This window comes from Corvus cornix, chromosome 3 (genome assembly GCF_000738735.6).
Source record: "Corvus cornix cornix isolate S_Up_H32 chromosome 3, ASM73873v5, whole genome shotgun sequence".
NCBI lineage: Eukaryota > Metazoa > Chordata > Aves > Passeriformes > Corvidae > Corvus > Corvus cornix.
The window spans coordinates 104,197,034-104,221,983 of record NC_047056.1 but is presented as its reverse complement, the minus strand read 5'-3'; the positions used below and the strand labels follow the sequence as shown (position 1 = coordinate 104,221,983).

At 42.5% G+C, this 24,950-nt stretch overlaps 1 protein-coding gene across 3 annotated transcripts; it reads right to left on the bottom strand.

The window, feature by feature from the left end:
• Positions 1 to 2,425: 2,425 nt before the first annotated feature.
• On the bottom strand, positions 2,426 to 24,528 carry KCNS3 (potassium voltage-gated channel modifier subfamily S member 3). 3 transcript variants are annotated; one of them, XM_039569996.1, is made up of 2 exons: positions 24,431 to 24,528; positions 2,426 to 6,437 (listed from the first exon to the last, which is right to left on the bottom strand). In XM_039569996.1, exon 2 carries the CDS (start codon positions 6,386 to 6,388, stop codon positions 4,907 to 4,909), a length of 1,482 nt encoding a protein of 493 aa, XP_039425930.1. In that variant the 5' UTR covers positions 6,389 to 6,437; positions 24,431 to 24,528; the 3' UTR covers positions 2,426 to 4,906. The 3 variants fall into 3 exon arrangements, with proteins under 3 accessions (XP_039425930.1, XP_039425931.1, XP_010391582.1); XM_039569997.1 differs by lacking the exon at positions 24,431 to 24,528 and adding an exon at positions 23,877 to 23,899; XM_010393280.4 differs by lacking the exon at positions 24,431 to 24,528 and adding an exon at positions 20,698 to 20,858.
• Between the last annotated feature and the right edge of the window lie 422 nt (positions 24,529 to 24,950).

Here is a 24,950-nt window from a genome sequence, read left to right as displayed (position 1 = left end):
AATTACATATAAATGATATCCATCCCCAAGGAGCTCTGCCTTTACTCCTTACTTACCTGTAAAAGCCATCAGCCCATTCCATTGTGAATTATCACTCTATGCACCACCTGAATTGTGCCAGGGAGGTGGGAGGGCACTGCCCTAAGCTGAAGTCAATAACGTCTTGTAACTTTTCTAGAGACACACAGTGACCTTTTCTTCTGCCAGACTGTGCTTGGACAACAGGCTCATCAGGAAGAATTAACTACAACTATGCACGAAATTAAAAGAAAAGGTCTCAGCAAGCCATGACATTTTGCTGTGCTTAGAAGAGATGCCGCTATTCTTGTGCAGCTGGAAATTGCTGAGATAGTTTTAATGGCATCTGCTGTCTCTTGATTGACAGAGCATAAATATTTCAGAAATACAGGCAACAGCATTGCAGCCACACAGCACCAGACAGCATTATTTACTGACTGCTACTGCTATCAATCACAAACTGCACATCCAGCTCAGGGTTATTCTGACTCTGTTTGAGAATGTCCTCTTCTGGATGAAGAGATATTAGCAGCTTCGCAAACACTGTCAGCTAATCAAAAAATATTAGAGAAGCTCTCCACAGCTTAGTGGTTTTTTGTCACTTGCCCTAGATGCTAGGAATATGTGGAAATGAATAAATGTATTAATACACAGCAGCCTGTCAGGAGCCCTTGGCATGCTATGAGCCTGTGTACCGCATTTGCCAGTCAAATCTGCCTGATACTCTCAGCACTCCCTGACAGCAACCCATTCACATGGGAATCAACAAGGAGTCTGTTTTTAAATGGTTATATCTGGCATTATCACAGAATCACAGATTATGCTGGGTTGGAAAGGACCCACAAAGATAATCAAGTCCAGCTCCTGGCCCTGCACTGGACACCCCAGTTACCACACCACGTGCCCAAGAACATTGTCCAAACACTTCTGTCAGGCTGGTGCTGTGACCATTTCCCTGGGGAGCCTGTTCCAGTGCCCAACAACCCTCTGGGTGAAGAACCTTTTCCTAATATCCAACCTAAACCTGCCCTGACACCACTTCAGGCCATTCCCTTAGGTCCTGTCACTGGTCGCCAGAGTGAAGAGATCATTGCCTGCCCTTCCTCTTCCCCTCATGAGGAGGTTGTGGATTGTGAATTTCTACCTAAGCCATGAAGTGGTATTTCATCTACAGGCCTGACACAGATGCGATGTTTATTTACCCCACACTGATGTTCAACAATCTGAGCAACTGTGCCTTTTCTTACAAAAAGCACTGCCTGTGCTCACTAATTTCATCCCTGCTAAGTTTTACTTCTGATATCTAGGTGGATGGAACAAGTCTTTCTGGATTCAGAAAGACCCTCATTTTGGGATATAAACAGACTGCTGGATCACATGCTGTTGGGAAGGGGGGCCAAGACAGGAGCAGGAGGGGATGTAAGGGAGAAGGGAGGAAAAGGGAGATAAGCACTGGTGGGAAAAAAAACCAGGAAATAAGTGAAGATAAGTGTGGACTCTGTCAACTTCTTCTTTTCCTTTCTTCTGAGGTCCTCCCATGCTTCTCCACCAGCCCTTTTGACTGACAGCTTCCTGCCTTCTCCCATTTATCTTCTCCAATTCCTTTACACTGGACTTTTTCCTCTACTTAACCTCTTACTAACACATCCCAAAAATTGGTCCCAGGAAGGCAGGAGCTGTGGGCAGTGGGGTGATACCCCTGCCAATTGGAAGCCTCTCAAACAGGGAACTGCAATACAGTGCAGTGCTGCCTTCCCATTATACACTAGAGAAAACCATGCAAAGATGGATGCTCCTGTGGAAATACTGGATATCAAAAGGGAAGAGTTTGGCATCAATACAAAGAAAGCAACAACATGCCACTAAATTGTTTTGTACAAAAACAAACAAATCTCTCCCATACAAAATGGGATGCATGCCTGAACAGTAATCTTCTCTGTGCTTTGGTGTCTGAAGCAGAGCAGCTGGATGGTGAAGCATTTTTAAAGCAAAAAACATGTGGTTCAGGAAAACAAAAACAATATCCAATATACCTTCTGTTGACATTGATATCACAAATCAACAATATGCCACTGTAGACCAAGGAAGAAGACAAATTCAAGAAATAATCCCCTAGAATGTGCAGTATCTCAATCTTTGCTCTTATCTGCTTCCTCCTGGCACTCAAGGCTTGTGACACTCTCTAGCACCAGTGCATGTCACAGCACTGCAGTTCTGCCTTGAGAGGAGTATCTTTTGGCAGGAAATACAGCTCACATCCTGCTCCCAGTTATGCCTGTGTGAAATCAAGGTGCTGGATTTATTCCAGCAAAGAGCTAAGGATACAAGAAAACCATTTTTAAGATACAACTGATTTGAAAAAGGCCAAGATCTCATCACAGAAATCAAAATAGAGTACACTGAATGATACATGGATATATACTTTACTTTCTGATGTGTTCCAAAACATATATCTCACTTTGCTGCAAGCTGTATCAATGCATTAAAAAAGTCAGAGGAACCTAAACAATGTAACAGCCTTAAGACTGATTCATGAGTTCGATCAAAAGCTTATCAATTTTATGACAAATTACCAGTCAGTAAAATTTAATCCACAAAGTTGTGTATTCTGTGATCCTTGAGTAACGCCTCATACACAAAATGAAATTTTTCAGTAGCACTTTTTCAACTATTTAATACACTTCCTTGCAGGTTTTGTTGCATTATAATATTTTTCATTGCTTTTGATTTTCAGTGGCAATGTAATATATCTTTATATGGAGACCACCAAGAGGTTTTCTTTGGACAGAGAGTAACTTTTTTGCTGTTATTCTGCTGGTTCCTATTAGATTCATATGCACATACATATTTAATATTTTGTGTCATTGCATCTTTTTAATATTAATTGTTGAGTAAGAACAAATAACATTTGGGCTTACTTTCCCTTTTGGCATTCCTACACTAACCATGGGAAGAATTATCTTTAATTGTGAAGCATCACATACCCTTACAACAGTCAGCAAGTAACAAGTCAAATTTTGAGGTTTCTCCAAAGCTCAAAATATTTTCTTTAAGTCCCACATATATTGATGCATAGCAGTCCTGAGGGACACATCTTTACAATGTATAGGTTGATCCTGTTCTTTTTGTTTCTCCATCTCAGAAAGAGGTTATAGCTCTGTGCCTCAGTAAATTTAAGTGCACCTCAGCTACTTACTTAATGTATTTTGCAGTAGAAAATCTGGCAGGCACATGAAAAATCAAGCTTCTGCAGTGGCTAAAACCAATTACCATCTTCTGGCATCTTACTCAGTTTTGAAGTCAGTTCCTACAGAGTTTGATCTTCTTGAACAGAAACTCAGTACAGGCTGCTGTATTTGACCCAATAATATTAAAAAAAATAAAATAGTCAAACCTCTCTTTAAGGAAAATATTGACATCACAGTGCCTTCAATTCTCTGTTGCCCAGCATCTAATTTAGTCACCAGACAAATGAAAGAATATGAGTGTTCAGAAACACTATGGACTATAAGGTCCACTTAACAATATAAGGTCCTTGCTTCCCCAGCACTGCTCTATGCTAAGCTCAAGGACTGGCTTTCCTTTTAAATAGCCCTAGAAGATTCTGTTTGAAACACAGCAGAGTTAGCTGGCTGCTTAAGAAATCCCTGGAGAGGAGGGGAACACAGAACTGCAGGACTCTGCCAAGCAGTGAGCACTGCTCCAGCCCATAGCACACACCAGGAAAGCTGCCACCACCAGCAGATGAGCTATAGAAAAATGAACTGTAATGGTTTCAATACAGGTGCCCACTTGCAGTGCCCACCCTACATCTCTGGTGGGCAACATATGGCAAAGAAGAGCTCGTCCTGACAACTCCACTGCTTGGCACTACAGCCCTGGACAGAGACCCAGAGCAGCTGAGGTGCTGCTCACACTGCTCCTACCACTGAGGCAGCAACTCCCAGCAAGGAGCAGCACTGGCAGTAGGGAGCAATAACTTCTGAAGATCACCACAGATGTTTGCTTTAGTGCCCACAAATCAAAGTCTCTGGGGAAGCCACCAGGGTGGCCTTAATCACAACAGGATCCCCTCCAGGCACCAGAATTGGTCAGGGTCACAATGGCAGGAGAGGTGGCTAAATGGTACAAGAAGCTCATATCCTGCCTACACCAGACACTTCATCCTGGGACTTATGATTTAAACCCTTTAGGACCTGACAGAGCTTGGCCATGGCTGGATCCTAGGAAAAAATATAGGCACGATGGGAATCATTTTTTTTAACAAACTAAAAATGTATTGTGCTTTTGGAAAGAAATTATTAAATATTATGCTTCCATGGAGTAGAAACAATATGTACCAAGATATTCTCTGCCCCAGCTTAGGAAATGGGTTCCCAACTCTAAAATTACATAAATGTGTTAGTGAGCACAGTTTTACATGTACACAATTTCTTCTTTTATCTAATGTATTTGCAGGTAAAAACTTCACTAACTTGTGCAATAGTTCTTATATATTTGTAATATACCTCTACCTGAAGAGCAGAAAATTATAAAAGCAAATTCTGTGTAAGGTATCAGAATGCTTCAGGGGAAAAAACAAGAAACAAATCAAACAACAACACCCACAAAACAAACTTATCTCACATTTAAAACTGCTTTCCCAACTTTTTTCCCCAAAAATGCATAACATTAGTTGTTTAAAAACTAAACCACTATATGAGGCATATTTTAAAGCCTCATATAAACAATGAAGCTTTTATGGCATCCTCAGAGCAAAGAATGTCCAAATATGGCTGAGAGTTAAGTACCCTGAGAATCGACTGCTCTTAATGAATTCACTGAAGTTTGTAGGTCCACATTTACTGGGAATCAGAAGAGAAATAAAGAGAAGTGATCGTGATTCAACTCATTTTCCTGTACCATTCTCTAAAGATACTGTGTTATAAACATCCTCCATATCTTGGATACTGGAGGCATCTGTTGAATCTTGGTCGCTGACTACAATTCCTACTGAAGAAAGGCTAGAAATGAAGGAGTGCATCTTTTTTGCATAAATATCCCTAATGTTAAAATAGGGGAGGTCATTGCTTTTCTCCTTGCGATCATTGTTGCACTGGTCTCTATCAATGGCTTTTTGCTTTTGGTAGTACTTAGAAAACTTATTGAAAATAATGGTGATTGGAAGTGCTACCACCAGTATCCCACAGATAATGCAGAGGGTGCCAAGCAGCTTTCCAGCAAGTGTGACTGGGTAAGTGTCCCCATAACCAACAGTGGTCATGCTGATGGTTGCCCACCACCAGCAAACAGGGATGCTCTGCAGTTCTGACGAGTCATCATCCTTCTCCACTGAGTAGACAAGCACCGAAAAAATAGAAATCCCAACTGACAAAAACAAAAGCAGAAGTCCAACTTCTTGATAGCTGTGTCTCAACGTGGCGCCCAAAGACCGCAGCCCTACAGAGTGCCTGGCCAGTTTCAGGATGCGAAATATCCTCATTAACCGCAGGATCTGAACCACTTTCCCCATGTTCTCAATATCTTCACTTTCTTCTTCCTTCGTGTCCACAGCCAGTGTGGCATAAAATGGGATAATAGAGACAAAATCAATGATGTTCAGTGGTTTCTTCCAGAACTTCTTTTGACTTGGAGCGGTGAAGAGCCTGATCACTAGCTCAGCAGTAAACCAGATGATGCACGTAATCTCCACAGCTTCCAGCACAGGGTCTCCAATCTCCCTGTCATTGGCATCCAGCCTTTGAAATTCTGGCATGCTGTGAATGCACATGGCCACAATTGATGCCAGAACAACACTCAGGGATGACACGGCAATTAACTTGGCAGACAAGCAGTATGCAGGATTTTCCATTCTAACCCAGATCTTCTTTCTTATTTCACCAAAACACAGATTGTCAAACTTTTCTAGCTCTTTATCAAATATGGATGACTCTTCATTGGAGGAGTCCATACTGTCATTGCTCTTCTGCTCCCAGTCTTTATCAGGACCTTCCTCTTTCCGTTCTTGGTACCGATTGCTGCAGCAGGAATCAATAAACAGCTCATTTATCCCCCAGTACTCTATTTCCTGGCAGAAGGAAAAGACACAAAGTTCTTCCATAACGTGAAGTTTGCCCGTATAATAAAAATTCAGAACATATCGGAACAAGGAAGGATTCCTGTCAAAGTAATATTCCTTGTCTGCCACACTATAATCATCACAAAGTTCTAGAATGGCCTCTTCTGAATGGCATTTGAGAAGTTTTCCCAGTCTGGTATGGGGAAATCGGAGCAAGGTGCTTTGATCCACTGACTGCTTAAAGCCACCCACATTCAAATTTATAAGCTCTGCGTCTTTGCCAGGTCTGCGGAAAAATTCACCATAAACCATCTTGGACAGACGAGTTCCACTGCTGTTGCCCAATGAGATTACATTGAACCTGAAAAGAACATAAGATATTGTTAGAGCATTTAATTCAGTCTTGCTCTTGTGACACATTGTTTTCTCCATCTCCAGTTACTGTGAGATGCTGTAACAAAACAAACAAAAAAAGAAACTAAATTATGAATACCCTTATTCAGCATTTCACAGGTGTAGTTTTAAATCAGTTTGGTTTACAGCTTTAGCAAATTTGAAAGCAGTAGGTTCTGGTTTAGGTCTCCTTTTTACCAGGGTGAAGGAAGAATGCTGAATTCATCTGCAAGTCGGTCTCTGTTCTACTATCACAATGATATTAATAGTCATGAAATCCATGTACTTCAATGATGCAAAAAATCTTAAATTTAAAGAGAAAACATGTCAATCAATCAAAATATTTAGGGCAAAACTTTTGAGCAGTTTTCTCTCAATCACAGTTTCAGCAGAGTTGTATTAATTTATATGATGTTGCAATTTACAATCCACTACTTCCAATGTTATTTGCTTGAATGTGAACAGCAATTACTTCTGTTGACATATCAATTTATTTACTTCTAGGGTAATCCACACAAGGGCATTCTGTGTTCTTGAAAACATATCAAAACTGCATTTGAAGCTTTCCAATTCCTGACTTCAGAATGCTGTAGTACATATTTGGGTATCTGCACTGCCTCAGGTATTTTTCAATCTGCCTTCCTACTCACCTGAAGCATCACAACCCTCTTACAACCTTGGTCAGTTCCAGAAGCAATTCCTATTCTGCCACAGCATAGCTACAACCACTGAAGCAATGCTGAGAAGTTGGTGCTGAAGTGTCATTTCTGGAAATAGAAGCTTTCAGAGATGGAACTTCCACAGTAATTTTTCCTCAACAAATAACTGTGGACACCTTCAGATGGACAGAAGGATGTTTAAATGTTTCCGTATTTTACTATAAATTCAGCTGAAACTGAATTCAAAAGGGAGTTATAGTTACTAGTAAGTTAACCTTTACAGAACTGCCTTCTTGCTTTCCTTCCAAGGAGTTGTTGTCAAGCCAAAACTTGCCATCAGATTATATCTAACTTCAGATCATGAGGAGAGTAAATTTTTTGATCTCTGACATTTAAACGTTAATTGATGTAAACTAAGATAATTTATTTCAATTCAATATGGAAATCAATTCATTTTAAATTTGATAAGATAGTATCAAAATTCTCCTGTCCTAAGAGATGACATCATATGGTGTCATGGTCAGCATGTAGGGCTGGGGGAAGAAGAGAGAAAGGAGTGGGACACTCAGAGTGATGGTGTTTGTCTCCCCAAGCCACCATTAAATGTGATGGAACCCTGCTCTCCTGGAGATGGCTGAACACCTGCCTGCCCATGGGAAGGGGTGAATGAATTCCTTGTTTTCTTTGCTTGTGTGTGTGGCTTTTGCTTTACCTATTTTATCTCAACCCACAAGTTTTCTCATTTTACCCCTCTGGTTCTCTGCCCCATCCCACTGCAGGGGAGTGAGCGTGGGGTTGAGCTGCTGGCTGAGATTAAACCACGACAATATTGAAAGGATTTTGCACCTTAAGGTTTAGTTTGAAGGCAGGTATTTACTAGCTAATAGAATGGTTGTAAGACACAGTTGCTCCAGACATTTCCCAAGGCTTCAGTTTTTAGAAATCATTAATACATAAAATAAGAGCACTGATCTCTCCTCACAGAAGAAGGGCAGCAAGATTCATCTAAAAAACATTACCACACTTCACTCATGATCTAGAGCCAAGCTCTGTTTTATACCACTATAAATAAAAAAAATCATAAATCTGGATCGGGGTGACTGGAAGTCAAAAAACCTCTAGCTATTGATTCATTTTAGTCAATAAAATCTCCACTTCTAGCAATTCATTAACATGAGAACACTGGCAGTGTTAGTGAGCACTATAAAAACCAGGCAAGATCTCAGACCACAGAGTCATAGAACAATAGAATGGTTAGGGTCAGAGGGGACCTTAAAGATCTTTTCATTCCAACCTTCCCTGACGTGGCCAGGGACACCCTCCACAAGACCAGGTGGCTCAGAGGCCCATCCAACCCAGCCTTGAAGCCTTGAACTCTCTCAGGGATGAGACATCCACAGCTTCTCTGGGAAACCCCTGCCAGTGCCTCACCACCTTCACAGTAAAGAATTTCTTCCTAATATCCAACCTATATCTACCCTTACTCAGCTTAAAGCCATTACCCCTTGTCCAGTCTGGGGGCTCTTTTCACCATGACAAGTAATGCCAAATACAAAGCACATTTTACCCAGAAAGAACTAAAGCAAGACCTTAGTGCTCAGCAAATTCTTAGTACACTAGACTGACTTACTGTTGAGACAGCAATATAAAACCATATTGATTATGCAGATGATATTCATAATGGTGCCTCCATGAAATTGTTTTGTATAATAAATTCAGTGAGCAATAATTTACTCCTTTATTTTGAGGGTACTGTAGTCATAATTTGTGCAAAATACAGAGAGAAAGTGGATCTTGCTTAGAAAGACCATGATCTGGAACCTGCTTAATGTATTACTACTATTAAGAGATTTTTAGGTTACAGAAAGAACGTACAAGAAAGATTCATGATAACTATGTCAAGAGGAGCTTCATCATCTGAAGTATGTCTTGTTTGACTTGCAGAGACCTTGATTCCTGAGCCATGGACCAGGACATTGTTGTGCCAAGTACCATCAGAACAATTGTGTCATTTTAACAAGTGATTCAAGCCACAGGGCAATGAGTACTGATGACAACTTCTGTCTCAGCACAACATGCTCTCTGCTCAAGGAAACCCTTTACTCACTCAGGAAACGTTTTTCCTCAAGGGTAAAACTCTGCTCAGCTAGAAATTATGTTTTCCTGGAGTGCCAAGGCCTGTGTCATGAACATCCTAAGAACACAAAGCTACCACAAACTTTGAAAATCTCAACTTGAAGTGCAACATTAACCTCTTTGATCTTCTGCAGATATAGATAACATAAATTGGTAACCATTCCAAATCACACAATTCTTGCCCTGGAGAGAGTATACGAGAGCAAATAAACTCATACCAGATGTTTGTTACTTTTTTGCTTTAATTGTTTAGTTGTTTCAGTGAGCTACTGGGTAAGAACTCATATAGAATAGAAAATGAAACAAGACAGAAGAAAAATGCTTACTGGAAGAATGAACATTATTTTCCAAGATAAAAAAACCCAACAAATAGAAGTTCCAAATGTTAAGCTTCAGGGCTAAATAAAAGCTAGTAATAAGGAAAGCTGTGTGAAAAGGATGCAAACATTAGAATAAAAAACAAAATGACAGGATCTAACTCTTCCCAGTCTAATTTGGAGATGGGCTCTAGCCAGTGCTTCTGCAGTCACACATTGTTGGTGAGGCCACAGGCCCATTGTCTGTCTAGGAAGGGAAGTTGAAAATTTCTGGGCTTTTAGCATGCTGTGAAATCCCTAAAGCTCTCAAAGGGGGAGTCAGGGAGACAGCTTGCATATACAGTTCCTTTGAGACAGCTATGCCACAGATGTACAGCATACCCCAAAGTCCTGTGGTTTCCAACCTCTTGTGGAACAAACGACTAAGAGATTTTTAGTGACCATGTAGATTGCCCTACTACACATTTATTTGTCAGCAAAGTTTCTCTTTCTCAGTTATGTTTTGCCCAGTATCTACACAAAGTGCCCATTCTCTGTGAGGTCCTACACCACAAGCTTCAGAACATCATTTTTCATGTGTTGTATCTTTGAGCATGGTACCACCTTGGCTACAGGTAACTCCAGAGAGGGGCAGTTTCATTTTTATTAGCATTAATCTGTGATTATCCAGGCACAATAGAAAGAAAGTTGACCTGGTTCACAGCTGTTGTGCTCTGCTGCTAAAAATACTCAAACCACATGCCTATAGATTTTCTATGAGTTTCCTTCATGGTTATGGTGTCTTAGCCTCACCTCCTGCTTCCTGCACAGCTGCACTCCATGAACCTCTCAAGACTAAGTTCACATTTTAGCATGGTTTCCTCTAAGTTGAAGGAATGTAAATAAAAGGGCCTAGTCCTGCTCACAGTGAAGTCACAAGGGATATAACACTGACATGAACCTGAAACGGCACGCAAATCTCGGTAAGTCTACAAAGTATTTCCAGAGCTCAAAATCATTTTTTCCCAAGGAATCTGATGATCTTGGTAGATTTCCATTTCAGGGCTCCCAATTCAGACAATTCAGTAATGAGCAAATTCCTTCTAAAGAATCTTACTTTGGCACTCAGCCATGCCCAGGAACCATATTTTGTCTCCTAATGATGCAGACAAACACCTGGGCTCTAACTTCTGTTAATTTCCCGACAGTTAAGAGCTTCTACAAATCATCCAAGCTACACACGTGCAGCTTTTGACACCTAAGTACTTCTAAAATGCTGTGGATAACAAACCCTAACAACCTTCAGCTCAGGATCAACACTTCACTGATTTTTTAAGTGTTTGAATTTCTCCACTCATTATAGGGCAAATACTTGTCTAATGCACGACCTAGAAGTACTGTCTACACTTTCTGACTCACTGAGCAGAGAAAAACATTTAAATGCATATATAATTTACTTGATCAATCACAATTAGCGATTTGGACTGAAATTCAGTTAGGATGACTTAAGCTGTTGTCTGTCAGCTGGGCAGTAATAAATGCTTTGGCAAACACAATTAAGCCAGGAAAAATGTAAGGTAATATTACTTGGCACAGCCTCTTTCACTGTGATATAAGCTGCAACATACAGCTCTCCTTTGTAATACTTGACATAGCAAAGTTAATCATTAAGTCATTCACAGACTATGGAGGCAGAAGTTAACTTTAAAAAGTCATCTAACACAAATAGCAAGACCATCTGAAGAAACCACTCTGTGGTTATGGATATTCTGTGAGGCAAAGAGGATAAATTCATCAGCTAAATTATTTTCTCAGCTGTAATTTATTTTTTTGTATTCCATTGGCAGTATTATCTTTTGTGCAGCATATTGCATTAAAATGCCATGAAAATAATAGAATTATGCAACTACATTTCTTTTTAAATGGATTCAGTACAACCTCCCAGAAGACCAAAGGTAAATAAAGTTTGAGTTGAAATATCCAGGCCAAATTTTGTTCTGATGTTACTCCCATGTAAGCCTTTTGGCTATGTTCCCTCCAGTACAATTCTACTGGCCCCAGGCTGTTTTAGAAACTGAACTTGTGCCAAATGTTTGTGCAGCTTTGCAATACAATGAAGATCAGAAAGAGATGCTCATCATTTGGAAACAAAAATAGCTGTTAGAAGCATTGCTGACATTCAAATGTAAAATTATCTAAATATTCGCACCTGTGGAAAAATGATCTTCAAATACAGGGGGTTAAAAAAACCCCCAAAACACCTCCTCCAAAAGAATGATAAGGAATAAATGAAGTTTATTACAGTTTGCTACAACTGAGAGTAAAAGAACACAAGCAAGAATAGAAGAACAAGCACCTGCAGGCCGTGGTTCACACCACTTATCTGAGGCACAGGTTTTTGGGGGCGAATCACCAGAGATGGGGTCCATCTCTGCCCTGACTAGATAAGCAGCCTGTAGGAGTAGTACCATAAGGTGTGTAACTTCCATGAGACTAATACAAGGTAAAATGAATCCTCCCAAAGTGAAATTCTGCTACTTCCACTGTGAGGATGCTGGTGAGGGCTGAGTACATGCCAAGGGTTGGGTATGAGAAAGGGGCAAGGAAAAACACACCAGCTGTAGCTTCCACATGACAGAAGCTTCCTTGGGAATGCAGTTTGTGATCTGAATTGCTTTCTCATATACATAAAGAACAAGTAGCAACATCTAATACCACCCAGTTATCAGAATGTCACCTTGTAAAATGATTAAAGTGAAAAAAAAGAAAAAAAAAAAGTTATTCTCTCTCTGACTTGAAAAGCTCGTGGAGATAACACACATTACGAGAGTTAACAAGGCTTGCAGCTTGCAATGTTCCCAAAGGCTCTGCAATTTATATTCTGTTCATATAAATTAAAAGATCATTATCCACAATTAAGTGGAAGTGACAGATTAAAATGTGCTTGCTTGAAAACCTCCCCGTAAATCCCCACCATCTAAGCACAGTTAGAATGCTGCAGTTACAATACCTGTTCTACAGACAGCTCAGACAGACAGCTGACCACATTAAGCACTTCCCTGAGTTGTATGGTCCCAATGGCTGAAGTTCACAGAAATATTTGAGAAGATACCAAAGACGTTGTTACAAGCAGGCCAGCATTGCTGTGGTTTGATGGTAAAAGAAATTGTTTCTCTCCAGGTTATTTTGGCAATAATCTTGTTTGACAGGTCATCTTAATGGCACCCATCAAGAGTAAAGCTTCAAATCATGAAGTACTATCTGAAGTGGACATTGTAACTTATAGGTCTAGGTACCTCTGCAGAGAGGGCAATTTCTATGGATCACTTCCATAAAGTAATATTTTGTACCCCATTTTCCACTGAGTTCCCCATTGTTTCCATTCAAGTACTTCTCCAGTGATCACAACAAACATAAAATCCTATCATTACAATTACTGGGGTAATTTGTGGTACCACTAGTTGTCAAAAACATCCTATACATGATGCCAACATCAGACGCTTCCATATAGATAAAAGTGATGCAGAATAAAAATATACTAATATACTTATTAAAAATAATTCTGCATTCTCCCTTCACTGATTAGTCTAGCATCTAAGATCCTTGGTGAAACTGTAATTCACTTACAGAGGTAGTTTGGTTTTGAAAGGTTACCTACCTAAGCAAGTAAAATGATGCAGATATCCAGACACAGAGAGCAGTGTCCCTGAAGTCACACAGCAGATCAGCTGCCTACAAACAAGCCCACATCCCTCTCACACCATTACCCACTTCACAGTCTCCTCAACAGCTATCCACACCACTCCAGGTACTGCTACCCTGAGACATATGGGCTCAGAGCCAGCAGTCAAATATATTCTGACAGACCAGTCCTTTAGCAGCTAATTAAAAAAAAAGACAAAACCCCCACATATTTATCTAGCATAGAAAATTTAAACACTATTCCTGTATTTACAGTGCAGTTTCAATGTCCATGGTTGTATCAAGGGGCTATGATGGCAGAGGTGAGAAACTGCCCCATCTATCCCACCACAAATCCTCCAGGCCTAACATAGAGGGATGAACAATTTCTCTAATACACAGGGCCATGAACCGTTGAAGACTTTCCTAAGTTTCTAAGGAGAATGTTAATGGTTCACAAGCCTCTGCACAGTGGCAAATTATCCCCACACTGAGCCATAACTCTTCCATTTTTAGGAAAATAATGCAGACCCTGGTGGAATTCAGAATATTCTTATCTCTTGTGGAAGGGGTACACAGTGTTAAAATTAAGATTTAACTCGCTGCAAAGAAGACTGATCTGATACTTAAAGTTTTCCATTCATTTGTCCATCCTCCATTTCCTAATTGGACTCTGATGAATTGTCCTCCAATTCCTAGTATAGATGGCAGAACTGTTGATCACTTCTGTTCCGAGATCATCTCTTCCCACTTCTTATCCCTGTTTTTTGTTTTCAATTTTTTCGTTTTTGGAAGCAAGGTAATATTTTTAAAGGACACAAGGTCCAATCACAACAGTCAGTTTTGCTGGGTGAAAAAGTTGCTCTGAACAATGTAAAATCTATGCACCCCATGAAGTAGGATTTTTGCTCCTTAAACTGGGAAGAGACATATGAACATAAACACCAGGATTATGTTGTAACACATTATAGCAGAAAAAACTGTTAGGAGATCTGAAATCAGTCCTACCTGTGCTATCAACCACACCTTCACTAGCAGCAGCCACAGGAGCAGAAGAGCTAAAAGGGCAATTCAGCTGCAGAGCACAGGGCTAAGCCACTCACCTGGCTACACATAACTTTTGAATCCATTACAGCTTTATTCTGCAAAGTCTTGGCTTCAGGATAAACTGCTTGAAAAAAAAAACCTCTGCCCACAATACTGTCCTGGGTGTTACCTCAGCCTATTGGTTGTAGTTTTTTATTCATTTATAAATAAGATGCTTACATTAGTAATATACTATTGAATACAGAAAATAGGTTTAGAGTGGACCTTGAAGAGTAATATAATTCAATTCCTCCACCACCTCAAGGCAGGATCAGCTACTTCTAGGCAATTTTTGGCAGAGATTTATTTAATGTCCCATGATAAAGCCTATCCAGAGAGGTTGTGGAATCTGGTCCAGTGCTTGAATGCCCTTGTTCTCTCAAAATTATTTTCCTAACATCTACTTAAGCATGCTGCAGTTCAGGCCCTTGAATGTGTACACTTAGAGCAGATTTGGAATGGGATGGAGTCACTGAGGACGGACAGCAGAAACAGGCTATTTACAAATTCTCCACAACATTTCAGTTCCTTCCTTTGCTATATATTTAATTTTACTTGGCAGTCTGAGTAGATAAAGTTACATTGTATTTATTATTTTATGTTTTGGAAAAATTCTATTAATTTCAGAGATAAACAAAGGTTTTCTTTACCACAGTGAAGTTCTCCAAGATATTCAGAGTCTCTCAGGCAACAAGAGCACAAGCAATTGTTATTGTGGATATTTTGAGCGAAACCTTTAACTGCAAACCTGTAAAAACATTTGTGTTTGCAGCATGTTAATCTCACTAAAGGAATCTGTGTTGTTCAATATAAATCCTCTTGACCCAAGACAACTCTGAAGCAGAGCTCCAAACCTCACTTACATCCAAGTTCTGCAGTCGGCCGTGGTCCAACATTCACTTTCAAAGCATCCGAGTAACTTTTACAATGTGCTAGTATGCATGACATGAGACCACAGGCTAAGGAAGGATATGTGGAGGCAGCTGGAGAAAATATCTGCAAGAGATGTAGGGTTCAGAGCCACGGTGCAAACCTTACCCACACAGAGGCCTCCAGAAATCTCCATTTCTTGGAGCACTCAGATCTTGGTACATGCTCACTGCTCCTACACTGGACCCTGTTTAGTTACACCAGTCAAACTCTTGACTTTCCAGGTAGCATCACAAACTAATTTGTGGTGAAAAGATCCTTTGGAGGTCCCTTTGTCCCACCCAGTGTTCAAAGCTGGTTCAGTTAAAGAAGTCTGTTAGGGCAAATTGATTTTTTTTTAACATCTCCAAAATTTCCCAAACTCTCTGGTAAAATGGTCCAGTCAGCCCCTCTTACAGTGAAAATATTTCTCCTAAAGCCTAGTTAGACACTCTTTTGTTCCAGTTTGGGTTCAGTGACTCCTTCTGTGGACCTGCTGGCTATAGGCTTGCTAATAAAGTCCAGGATGCAGCTGGCCTTCACTGTGAGGGCACAGTGCTCACTTGTGTTCTACATGCTGCCTATCACAATGCCCATATCCTTCTCTACAGAGCTGCTCTCCATTCAATCAGCCCCCACACTGTTGCATGGGGTTGCTTCATCCCAGATGGAGTTTCTGCAGGATGCTGACAGCCCTTAAAACAGCATCCCATCAGTGTATCAGAGTATTATTAGACATTTCAGTCCTTAAAAAACAAAGGTATTTTCCCTGATGATTTCAACTTGGTTGTCCCCACAAAGCACTCAGCAGAAAGGACATTTGCCAGAAAATGTGTGAAGTGAGTACATGACAGGCTAATATATAGAATTGCATCACTGCACCACTGTTCAATTGAATATTCATAGAAGAAGCTGAGGCATTGTCTTTGCACACAAAAAGGAACAGCCAGCAAATAAGTTTTTTCACAAAACAAGCATCAGTCCTAACCAGTGCAATTCATTTCAGCACCTGTCAGTATAATTACCCACTGTTTTTCCAGGAAGTGTTGAGTAGACACTATCACCTGGATTTACACATGCAAACAATACCACACATTGGCACAATTTGTAAGGTACTGGAGGTGCTATGTGTGTGGGCTGGATTCTGGCTAATCCATGTGTTTGCACAGCCCATAACAACACAGCCATTTAATCAACTCAGTGTCAGACCTTATAAAATTACTCTGGTGCAATTTTCGCTATTGTCTTCCAACGACAGAAAGTTTGGAACAGATACAAAGCCCAATCAGATTAGAAGAAATTTCAGGTCAGAATCCAGCCCTTTGTCCCCTTCCTTCTCCCACCTTATTTTTACAAATATATTTTTCCAATGTTTAAAATCACCCACACAAATATCCAGAGAGGAAAAATGAAGGAGTGTGGCTGCATAAATCCAATCCCACAAAATTAGCAGATGTTTTGTGAAAGACTTTAACAGGAGAAGGGTTTTCTTAGATTTTTACCTGGGCTAAACTTCTGCTAGATAGATTAATAAACTCCCACAATGAGCCCCAGGGATTTTGAAGGCACCACATACCAAGAGGTCCAAAGGAAGATCTGAGATCCTGACTACATGTCTTCCAAGAATTAGAGTTAATTAAGCATATGCAGTGCACTGGAAGAAACTAAGAGCAATACATATTTGGATGTAGTTGGTAGTTTCCCTTTATAAGCTGCTGCTTGAAGCAAAGGACCACTGAACATCACTGTAGGCAAAAACTTGTTTGGTCTTAAGGGTAGTGCTAATCTACAACTCTCTACAGAAGAAAAAGAAGATAATTGAAATGATGTTTTTTTCTTTCTGTCTTCTTTTGGATGAAGTACTTCAGTATGTGCTCAGTAAAACTCTGGAGAGGAAAATGACAACTTTGGCCTCTCATTTCATTTGTGAGGCAGTTTTCCCACAGTCCCCAGACTTTGTATCTGAATACATAAACCCTTGATATCATCTGAAATAAGTAATATTTATCACTAAGAGAAACATGTCTGATTGCCTAAGACCCAAGTCTCAGAGCCAGGAACTTTTAGAGGTGCCAGATGAGACTTGGTCCAAATTTTTCAGAGACTTGGTCCAAAGTTTTCAGATAGAGTTGAATACACACAATCAAAAGGAGTCTTTTCAAGTCATGTTAGACTTCTTACAAGCTAATGAATAAAATTGTGCTTGAGTATTGCCTCAAACTGGGGCTTTTGCTCAGCTCCAAAGTGATAGCTTAAGAAGACTGAAACACATCCCCTCCCTCTAGCAGTTGCAGAAGGCCTCAGAAAAGGCTGCCTTCATAGTCAGGAAATGGATGAAGCAGCCAGGAACAAGCACTTTGCCTAGCAGCAAGTGCCTGCAGATTAAGCTTTTCTCATTTTCAGGATTCACAGGTTTCAATATGAATCCACAATAACTCTTATTTGAGCACCAAACATACTATGAGCTAATTTGTCCTCTCTTTTGTTCTTTTCTGTCATTATAAAAAATTGATCAAAGTGGGAAAAACTTCTTTCTGCCTGGCCGAACATAGAGCAAACTGTAAAACAAAATCATGACTCCCTGAAAAGGACAGCTTACAATGAGAACATAAACAACATTACTGTTTCCAGACTAATAGAACTAAGCTAAAATATCACCAAGAACTCATTCTATCCTCCTTGTCCAGCTCAAGCTTTTACCAATTTCATGGGTGAGTTAAAAGAGCAGTATTGATCCATGCTGGCTGTCCTTTTCAGAGCAAACATCGCACTGGACAGGAAGACACACAGATCTTCTTAGCTTAAGGAGAATATACAAGGCAGCATCATGTTCAGCAGCTTATTCAAGGGAAAAGGTGTCTGCCCCTAAAATGTCATGCTGAAACCATCATTCGCTGCTTGTCACTAGCTACAGCTAAGCCGTGGAGGACTAATTTACATTTGTGCTGCAGTAATGAGTGAGCTGTTTTCAAAATGAAAACCTAACTTATGGCTCTATTTGCTCTTCTCTCAACTGACAATAAATGGAGTTCATAAAATTTCAAAGCAGCTTTGGAATTTTAATCTAATTAAATCAGCAGTAACTGATTGAACTGAAGAATTATATATATATATATGATAGAACAAAGCCTTCAATAAAAAGGAGTCTTCCTTGGGACATACCCAATCTTCCACCAGTCTTGGTTTTAACCATATTGATTGACAGCAATTGTCCACAAAATTAATATTGTAGATTTATAATTGCATCTCACAAACTATAAGGTTTATATTCTTCTCTCACTGAAATAAGGAGTGAGAACCCCCTTGCTCTCAGTAACACACCCCGCTGTGGTACCAAGAAGGTTTTAGAGCCGAAGCCTTCACAGCAGTTTACACTGCTGGAAGCAGGAACAGCTCTTGTCTGCTGAAGGAGAGGAGGTAGAAGAGAAGCAAGGAGCACAGCAGAGCAATCAGAAGTGCTTCCAATTTTTATGAAACTGTCCAGGCTGTGTCTTAACTCCTCTATGCAAATCTATGCAAATCGAAGCGATCATAGATTTTTCCTGAGTTGGTTATCTGCCTCCCACAGATAACCTGCCTGTACTTACATGAACATCAGCAATCAATTTGTTAGGCTCGAAGAATAAAAAACAGAAATATGAGACTCCTCCTATATGGGGCAGAAAACTGCCAATACTAAGTTTTACAAGATTGACATACGAGATAGTTTTTGTCCATAAATCTCATAGCACTTTATTAAGCGCTGTGAGGCCGATGCCTTGAGCACCATGCTTTGGAAGCCAAACCTGAGACTTGAGATGTGACCTTTTCAATGTCATGTAGCAGGTCAAAGTGCTCTACTTCAACATTCCCAAGTTCATGAAGTCTCTATCTTTGCTTTTAGTGACAACCAAAAGAGAAAGCAAGCAATCCTCTGCACAGGTTGAGCTCTGAGCCTGTCATTAGAGTAGCACTGGGCTAGAATGAATAAACACATGGAAGAATTAAACTATTCTTAATATATCAGTTGGCATCTAAACTGGTTGTCCAAGTTGATGAACAAAGGACAAAAATGTAAAAAAGGAAGAAAAAGGGGGAAGAAAATTCTGGCTCAGCTCATAAATAACCTATCCTCCTCTCCTTAAACAAGCCACACTCCATTTTGTCCATGTGGACTTTGCTGGTTTTTACTGGCAGCCTGATAAGAGCAAAAAATTTCAAAAAGAAGGAAAAAAGAGAAGTTAATTTCTTAGCCTTTACCCTAATACAGTCCTGTTCAGAGCACACACAGCTCCAGCTGCACAGGTGCATCTCCAGAGCACTCACACAGTACAACACCTCACAGGGCAAGAAGGGACAACATCTCTTGCTGCTGCTGGCAGAGGGGAGGATGGTGCCAGGCTGTCTATCTGCACGTGGATTGAGTCTGGATTCACAATCCAGCAGCTCTCGCTGCTCAAGATCAACTTTTAAGACATAAACCTACCTGGAGGAGATGGCAACAGACACTGAGCAAGCTGAGGTCCAACTGATGTCTGCAGCCAGGGCACATGGCTGCTCTGAACAAAAGGGAGTCAGAAGGGCTGAGCCACAGTGGCCTCCCCTGGAACCCCCTCCCAGAAATTCCTCAGCAGGTATGAGAGCTGGTAAACCAAGACATCTCACCTCAGTCCCCACTCAGCTGTCAGGGATGGGAAGGAAGAATGGATAAGACATCTTAGTGTGAAGGGCAGGAAGATGAGCTGGAGAGTTTATGAATAAAAAGATGGAGAACAGAAATTTGTGCTGTGATCAAGGACATTGGGAATACCCATCAGACAGACATCAGTGATGGAAACAATTTAGAGAGAGCAAAATTAGTGAACCCTTCAATGAAACTTTGTATCAACATTACCAGCACACAGAGACCACGATGTTTACTCCAGACTTACCTGAGCAGTGCATGTAAACCAAGGTCTCAGGCTTTACCTGTAACACAGCAAATGGCCCCAAATCCACAGCAAACTAAGCAAAACAAGAATAGTGAACACAATGGGACCTTCTAATATAAATGATAAAGTTCATCTTCCCAGAAGACAGATGTATCTTGAAAATTACTGTGGAATGAGCTCCCTCAGAAACTAAGGACCAACATGATCAACACCATCTCCCTCTGCAAGAAAGACAAACATTTTAGAACTCATCTATCCTAAAACAGAATGAAAAACAAAAGTAAACCATTACAAGCAACTGTCACATACAACTCCCTTACAAGAAAAATGAGCCACAAATGACAGATGACAGGCGTTTAACACAGTGCTGTTAGGACTTCAGGCACATTATGAATGAGACAAGATGAGCAGAACACATTCACATAAAATGGAAAGTACAGTATTAAGGAAAGAAGAATCAGTAAAATATGTGAAAATGGAAAGCATCAGAAGGAAATGAGGTATGTAAAAGAAAAAACGGTAAAGAATGGAGAAACATAGTGAGGTAGTACCTTGAAGCAGATGATCCCCTGGCATTAACTGGTGCAGAACCATTGTCTGGAACAGGTCAAGGACAGTTTCTGTCATCTGAGGATTTGGTCCTCCACACAGAACCAGGCAATGGCACTGACAGGATCCTGCCTGGTTTTCTTGGGGTGCTTTCCCCTCAGAAAGTAAAGAGGCAACACAGGAAGAAAATAAGATGATGTCATAAATTAAAAGGCAAGGCTTAACAGAAATAAAAAAATAGATGAAAAGCAAGAAATAAAAACAAAGGGATGGGGCAAAGGCAAGATACAAAGAAACTATCCACAGATTAGTGGAATATATTTTATTTATTCATGAGCTCTGTTTTATTATGTGTCCTTGGCAGATGTCCTACAACTGAAAGTTTGCAAGGCAGAGAATGATGCGAGTTTAGAGACTTGAGCCTTGTTTCTAGTCATTAGCCTTGGGCAGATTTTTAATATATGTGCCTCCATAGGAAGTAAACAAGTTCCTTAAATCAAGAGCCTTGGGACAGGAGACAGGCTGCAAACAAATGGGCTTAGCCAGGGACTCCAGGAGATAAGACAGAAAGCATGATCTCAACCTGTTTTCAAGTAACCAAGGTGAAGGTCAGGCTGCCCAACAGGACACGGTCTCCTTCTACCTCTAACCCTGATTCACACCATACCCTGTCCTTCATACGCCCTCCTTGTTAAGCAGCACTTATTTCACCTGAGAGCATGTGGGCTCAGCTTGCCCAGCTGGCAGGGACGGGGATGCCAACAGCAGGCAGGCACGGCAGCAGTCTCTGCAGTGATCCCAGCACCGAGGCAGGACTGGGGGCTCAGTCAGAACAAAAAGCACACCTCTGGCAGATGCACCGGTGCTGAGTGGGGAAAGCCCGGCTGCCTCCACTCTCCATGCAGGTTTAAGGTGCCTCTGCAGCTCAGCTCAGTCACTGCTGAACCTTGTTTTGCATTGAGGCTGAATGGTCTTGGCACTGAGTGTTAGTAGTTGATTTTATCCTGCCTATGGCTGTAATTGCACAGCTAAGGTGATACTGGTGGCTAAATACTGATTTATCATCTTTTCAGGTTTAAGGTGGTTTTATTCTTCTTGCCCTGGGAAAGTTGCTAAGTCCTAGAGCGGGTGAGCAAAGAACTGCTTCTCCTTCAGGAGCTCTCTGTTTCTACAAAGGACATTTTAGTAAAACATCTGACCTCACCTGTCCCAGGAATAATGCTAGGGGTCACACTGGAGTTTCCATCAGCTCAGCTGAAAGCTGTTCATTGATTTTCTTTTGCCCACACTCACAAATAGGAAGTTGAAGGGCTGCTACAGTTTCTGTGGGTTGCCTTAGTGCTGAGACAGGTAACAAGACAGACATTTATAGATAAGGAAGAAGGTCTCTAAAAAAAGAGCTTTAATGTCCTCTGCTATGAATATATATGGATTTGCTCTTTTATAATTGCAAGACCCACTTAAATCTGTCCAGACTGTATAAAGGAGATCTAACAGACAAGTAAAGAACTTTGATTTGAAAAATCTGATATTATTTCTGGACCTTCCCCATATTTTAATTCCTGAAATTGAAAAAAAAAAAAATCTAATGATACTGTGCCTCTTTTTTAAAAAGAACTGTTTTGAAATCTACAGCTAAGAAGCACCCTTGTAAAAGCTAGGTATGATTACTGTCAGTTAAAGTTCTTTTATCATCATTTAGCTACCTACCTGTATTCAAATAATTTACACAATTTCAGGACATAAAATCAGTTTTGTCTATCCACAGTGCTATCTCAACAGAAATTTAGATACAGAAACTAAAAAATGCCTTCCTTATAAGCCAATTGTCTTTTATTCCCCCAAATGATTACTGACTTCAACACTGCTGCAATGGGCAACTTCCCCCCAGCAGCAGATATTGAATACACCTTGCAAAGCTGAAAAGCCACCTCTACTTCGTGGCTTAGGATATCAACTCAGATCAAATCCTCCCAAAACTGTAGGTGATTTAACCCTAACCGATTAGAGGAGAGAAGGATTTTGGGAAATGCTGCAGTTGTGACTGAGGAAAACAAGAATGAGTGGTCCAGGACATTTCTCTGAAAATGAGATCTGCCCAAGGTGTCCCAAGTCGGACACCCAGAACTTGACTCACACATCCCCTCTGAAGCTCCTGGCTCCTGTACAAAAGGTATTCTTGCTCCCTCTGTCCCCTTAGGATGTTAGCCTGAGTGCCTTATGCCATCTATTGGCCTAGACCAGCGACAGGAGCTCGGATGAGAACTTTAATTCTGGGAAAGTGACTGTGTTAACAGGAATCTGTCCATAGATCTGTAAATTCCGCTAATGGAATCAATACACTGCCGCTGCTCAGATCTTGAGGTCTACCTTGCCCAGCAGACACGCTGAGTTCAGCTCCCAGAACAACCAGCAGCTGTGTTTTGCATTAGGCAAATGAAAAATAGTACTGACACAGAGACATCTCGCAGGCAAGAAAATCCAGAAAATAAGCAAAGAGAATGTTCACTGTCCTACAGATGTACATTAAAAAATCATTTCTAGAAAGAGAAAGCTCCTTCAAAATCCACTTAGTTCTAAAATCTGGTTAACTATTCCCAGCGTAGTTAAGTCTACTTTAAATTGAACACGCCGAGTGAAGAAACTTCTCCCACATAACCGTAGCGACAGAGGCTACTGTTGCCATTACGGTAGCCACTGCTACTTAAACCTAGTTTACTTTTTAATCTAAACGAGTTTCTAAAAGACAAGGCAGAGCTCTGCAATGCGAAAGGACTCAGAGGCATCGCTATTGATCCGCTCCCGCACAGGCCATTACAAAGCAGCCGCGGAGAGCTCGGCAGGACGCGGTCCCTCCGAGGGCCAGAGCGGTGCTCGCGTCCCCGCTCCGGAGCCTCCTCCCTTCGGGGAGCGGAGGGCGGCTGCACGTCCCGAGCCGGACGGGTCACGGCAAGAGTTCGGCGGAGCAGCGAAGCCCGCCGAGGCTCCCCCTGTCCTAGGCGCATCCCCTGCCCCCCCCTCTTCTTCTTCCTCCTCCTCCTCCCCCGACTGTTTGCCCGCAAAACGCATGGAGAAGACACCGCACCCCCGGCACCGCGCCGGACTCCGCGCTGCCCCCGCCGAGCCGCGCAGGCCGCTCCCCCGGGGCCGCCCCGCCGCGGGCCGGGGCAGCGCTGCCTACCTGAGCCGCGGCCGCCGCCGGCCGCCCCGCCGCGCTCCGCCCGGCTCCGCGGGGCCGCCCGAGGTGGGAGGGGAACGCAGGCGGCGCAGGCGGGCTCAGGCGAATCCCCTCCCCGGCCCCGGGCATCCCCGGCCCCGCGCCCCGCTCCCGTCCCGGCGCGGAGCGGGACGGGCGCTGCCTCCGCCCCTGGGGTCCCGCAGCGCCCTCGGGGTCCCGCTCCGCTCCCCGTGGTTCCTCACCGTGCCTGAGCGGTGCCGCCTTACCTCCGGGGGGCACCGCTCCGGTCATGCCCGGGCGGTCAGCGTTCCCCACAAGTCCCGCTCTACGCCCCGGGGATGCTGCTCCGTGGCTGCACGGGATCCCACCCGCAAGGTTCCCCTTCTCTCCCCGAGGGTTCCCGCACTTTGCCTGTCGGACCCGCACAGCACCCGCGGGGTCTCCCCGCGCCCGGGCAAGTCCCGCTCAGCTCCCTCGGGGAGTCCCGCAACCCCCGATCCCGTGCCCGGAGCACGCGTGGGGACCTGGCTGCGCCGCTCCCTTGCGTAGGCACCTACCGGGCACCTCTAGGTAGTCCCCGCTCTCCTGGGGCTCGGGGAAGGCGCGGGAGGGGGGCAGCCCGTCCCGAGGGGCGATGCTGCCGGGGCGGAGCGGGCTGGCGAGGCCGCCTCCCAGCCAGGGCTGCGGCAGCGCGGAGGAGCGAGTGCTGCCCCTGCCGCCCTGGCCGCACTCTGGGCTGCGGGGCTCTCACCGTCCTGCTTTTGTGCGGCGCCGGGGCCGGCACTGCGCGGAGTTGCCAGCCCGAAGGGATTGATCTGCCATTGATTCCCAGTGCCGCTCTGCTGAAGCGGCACATACGCGGCTTGATTTGCGGGCGGTACAGCCTGAGATGCGGAGCGTACCCCACACGCTGCAGAGGGAAGTAACTTGTTTACCGTGTTATGCCCCAGAGTAGTTGTCTGGCTGTATCAGGGCTGAGTTCTGCCCGAGTTAAAGGCAGAGGGCAATGGGAAGCCAGGCCAGCTCCCAGTGTAACTCCAAAGCACAGCTGCGACAGCCTTCCACGATTAAACATTT

What these genes read in the sequence shown, in the direction of transcription:
- KCNS3 (XM_039569996.1), bottom strand. Translation starts at nt 6,388, where the DNA reads ATGGTTTATGGTGAATTTTTCCGCAGACCTGGCAAAGACGCAGAGCTT.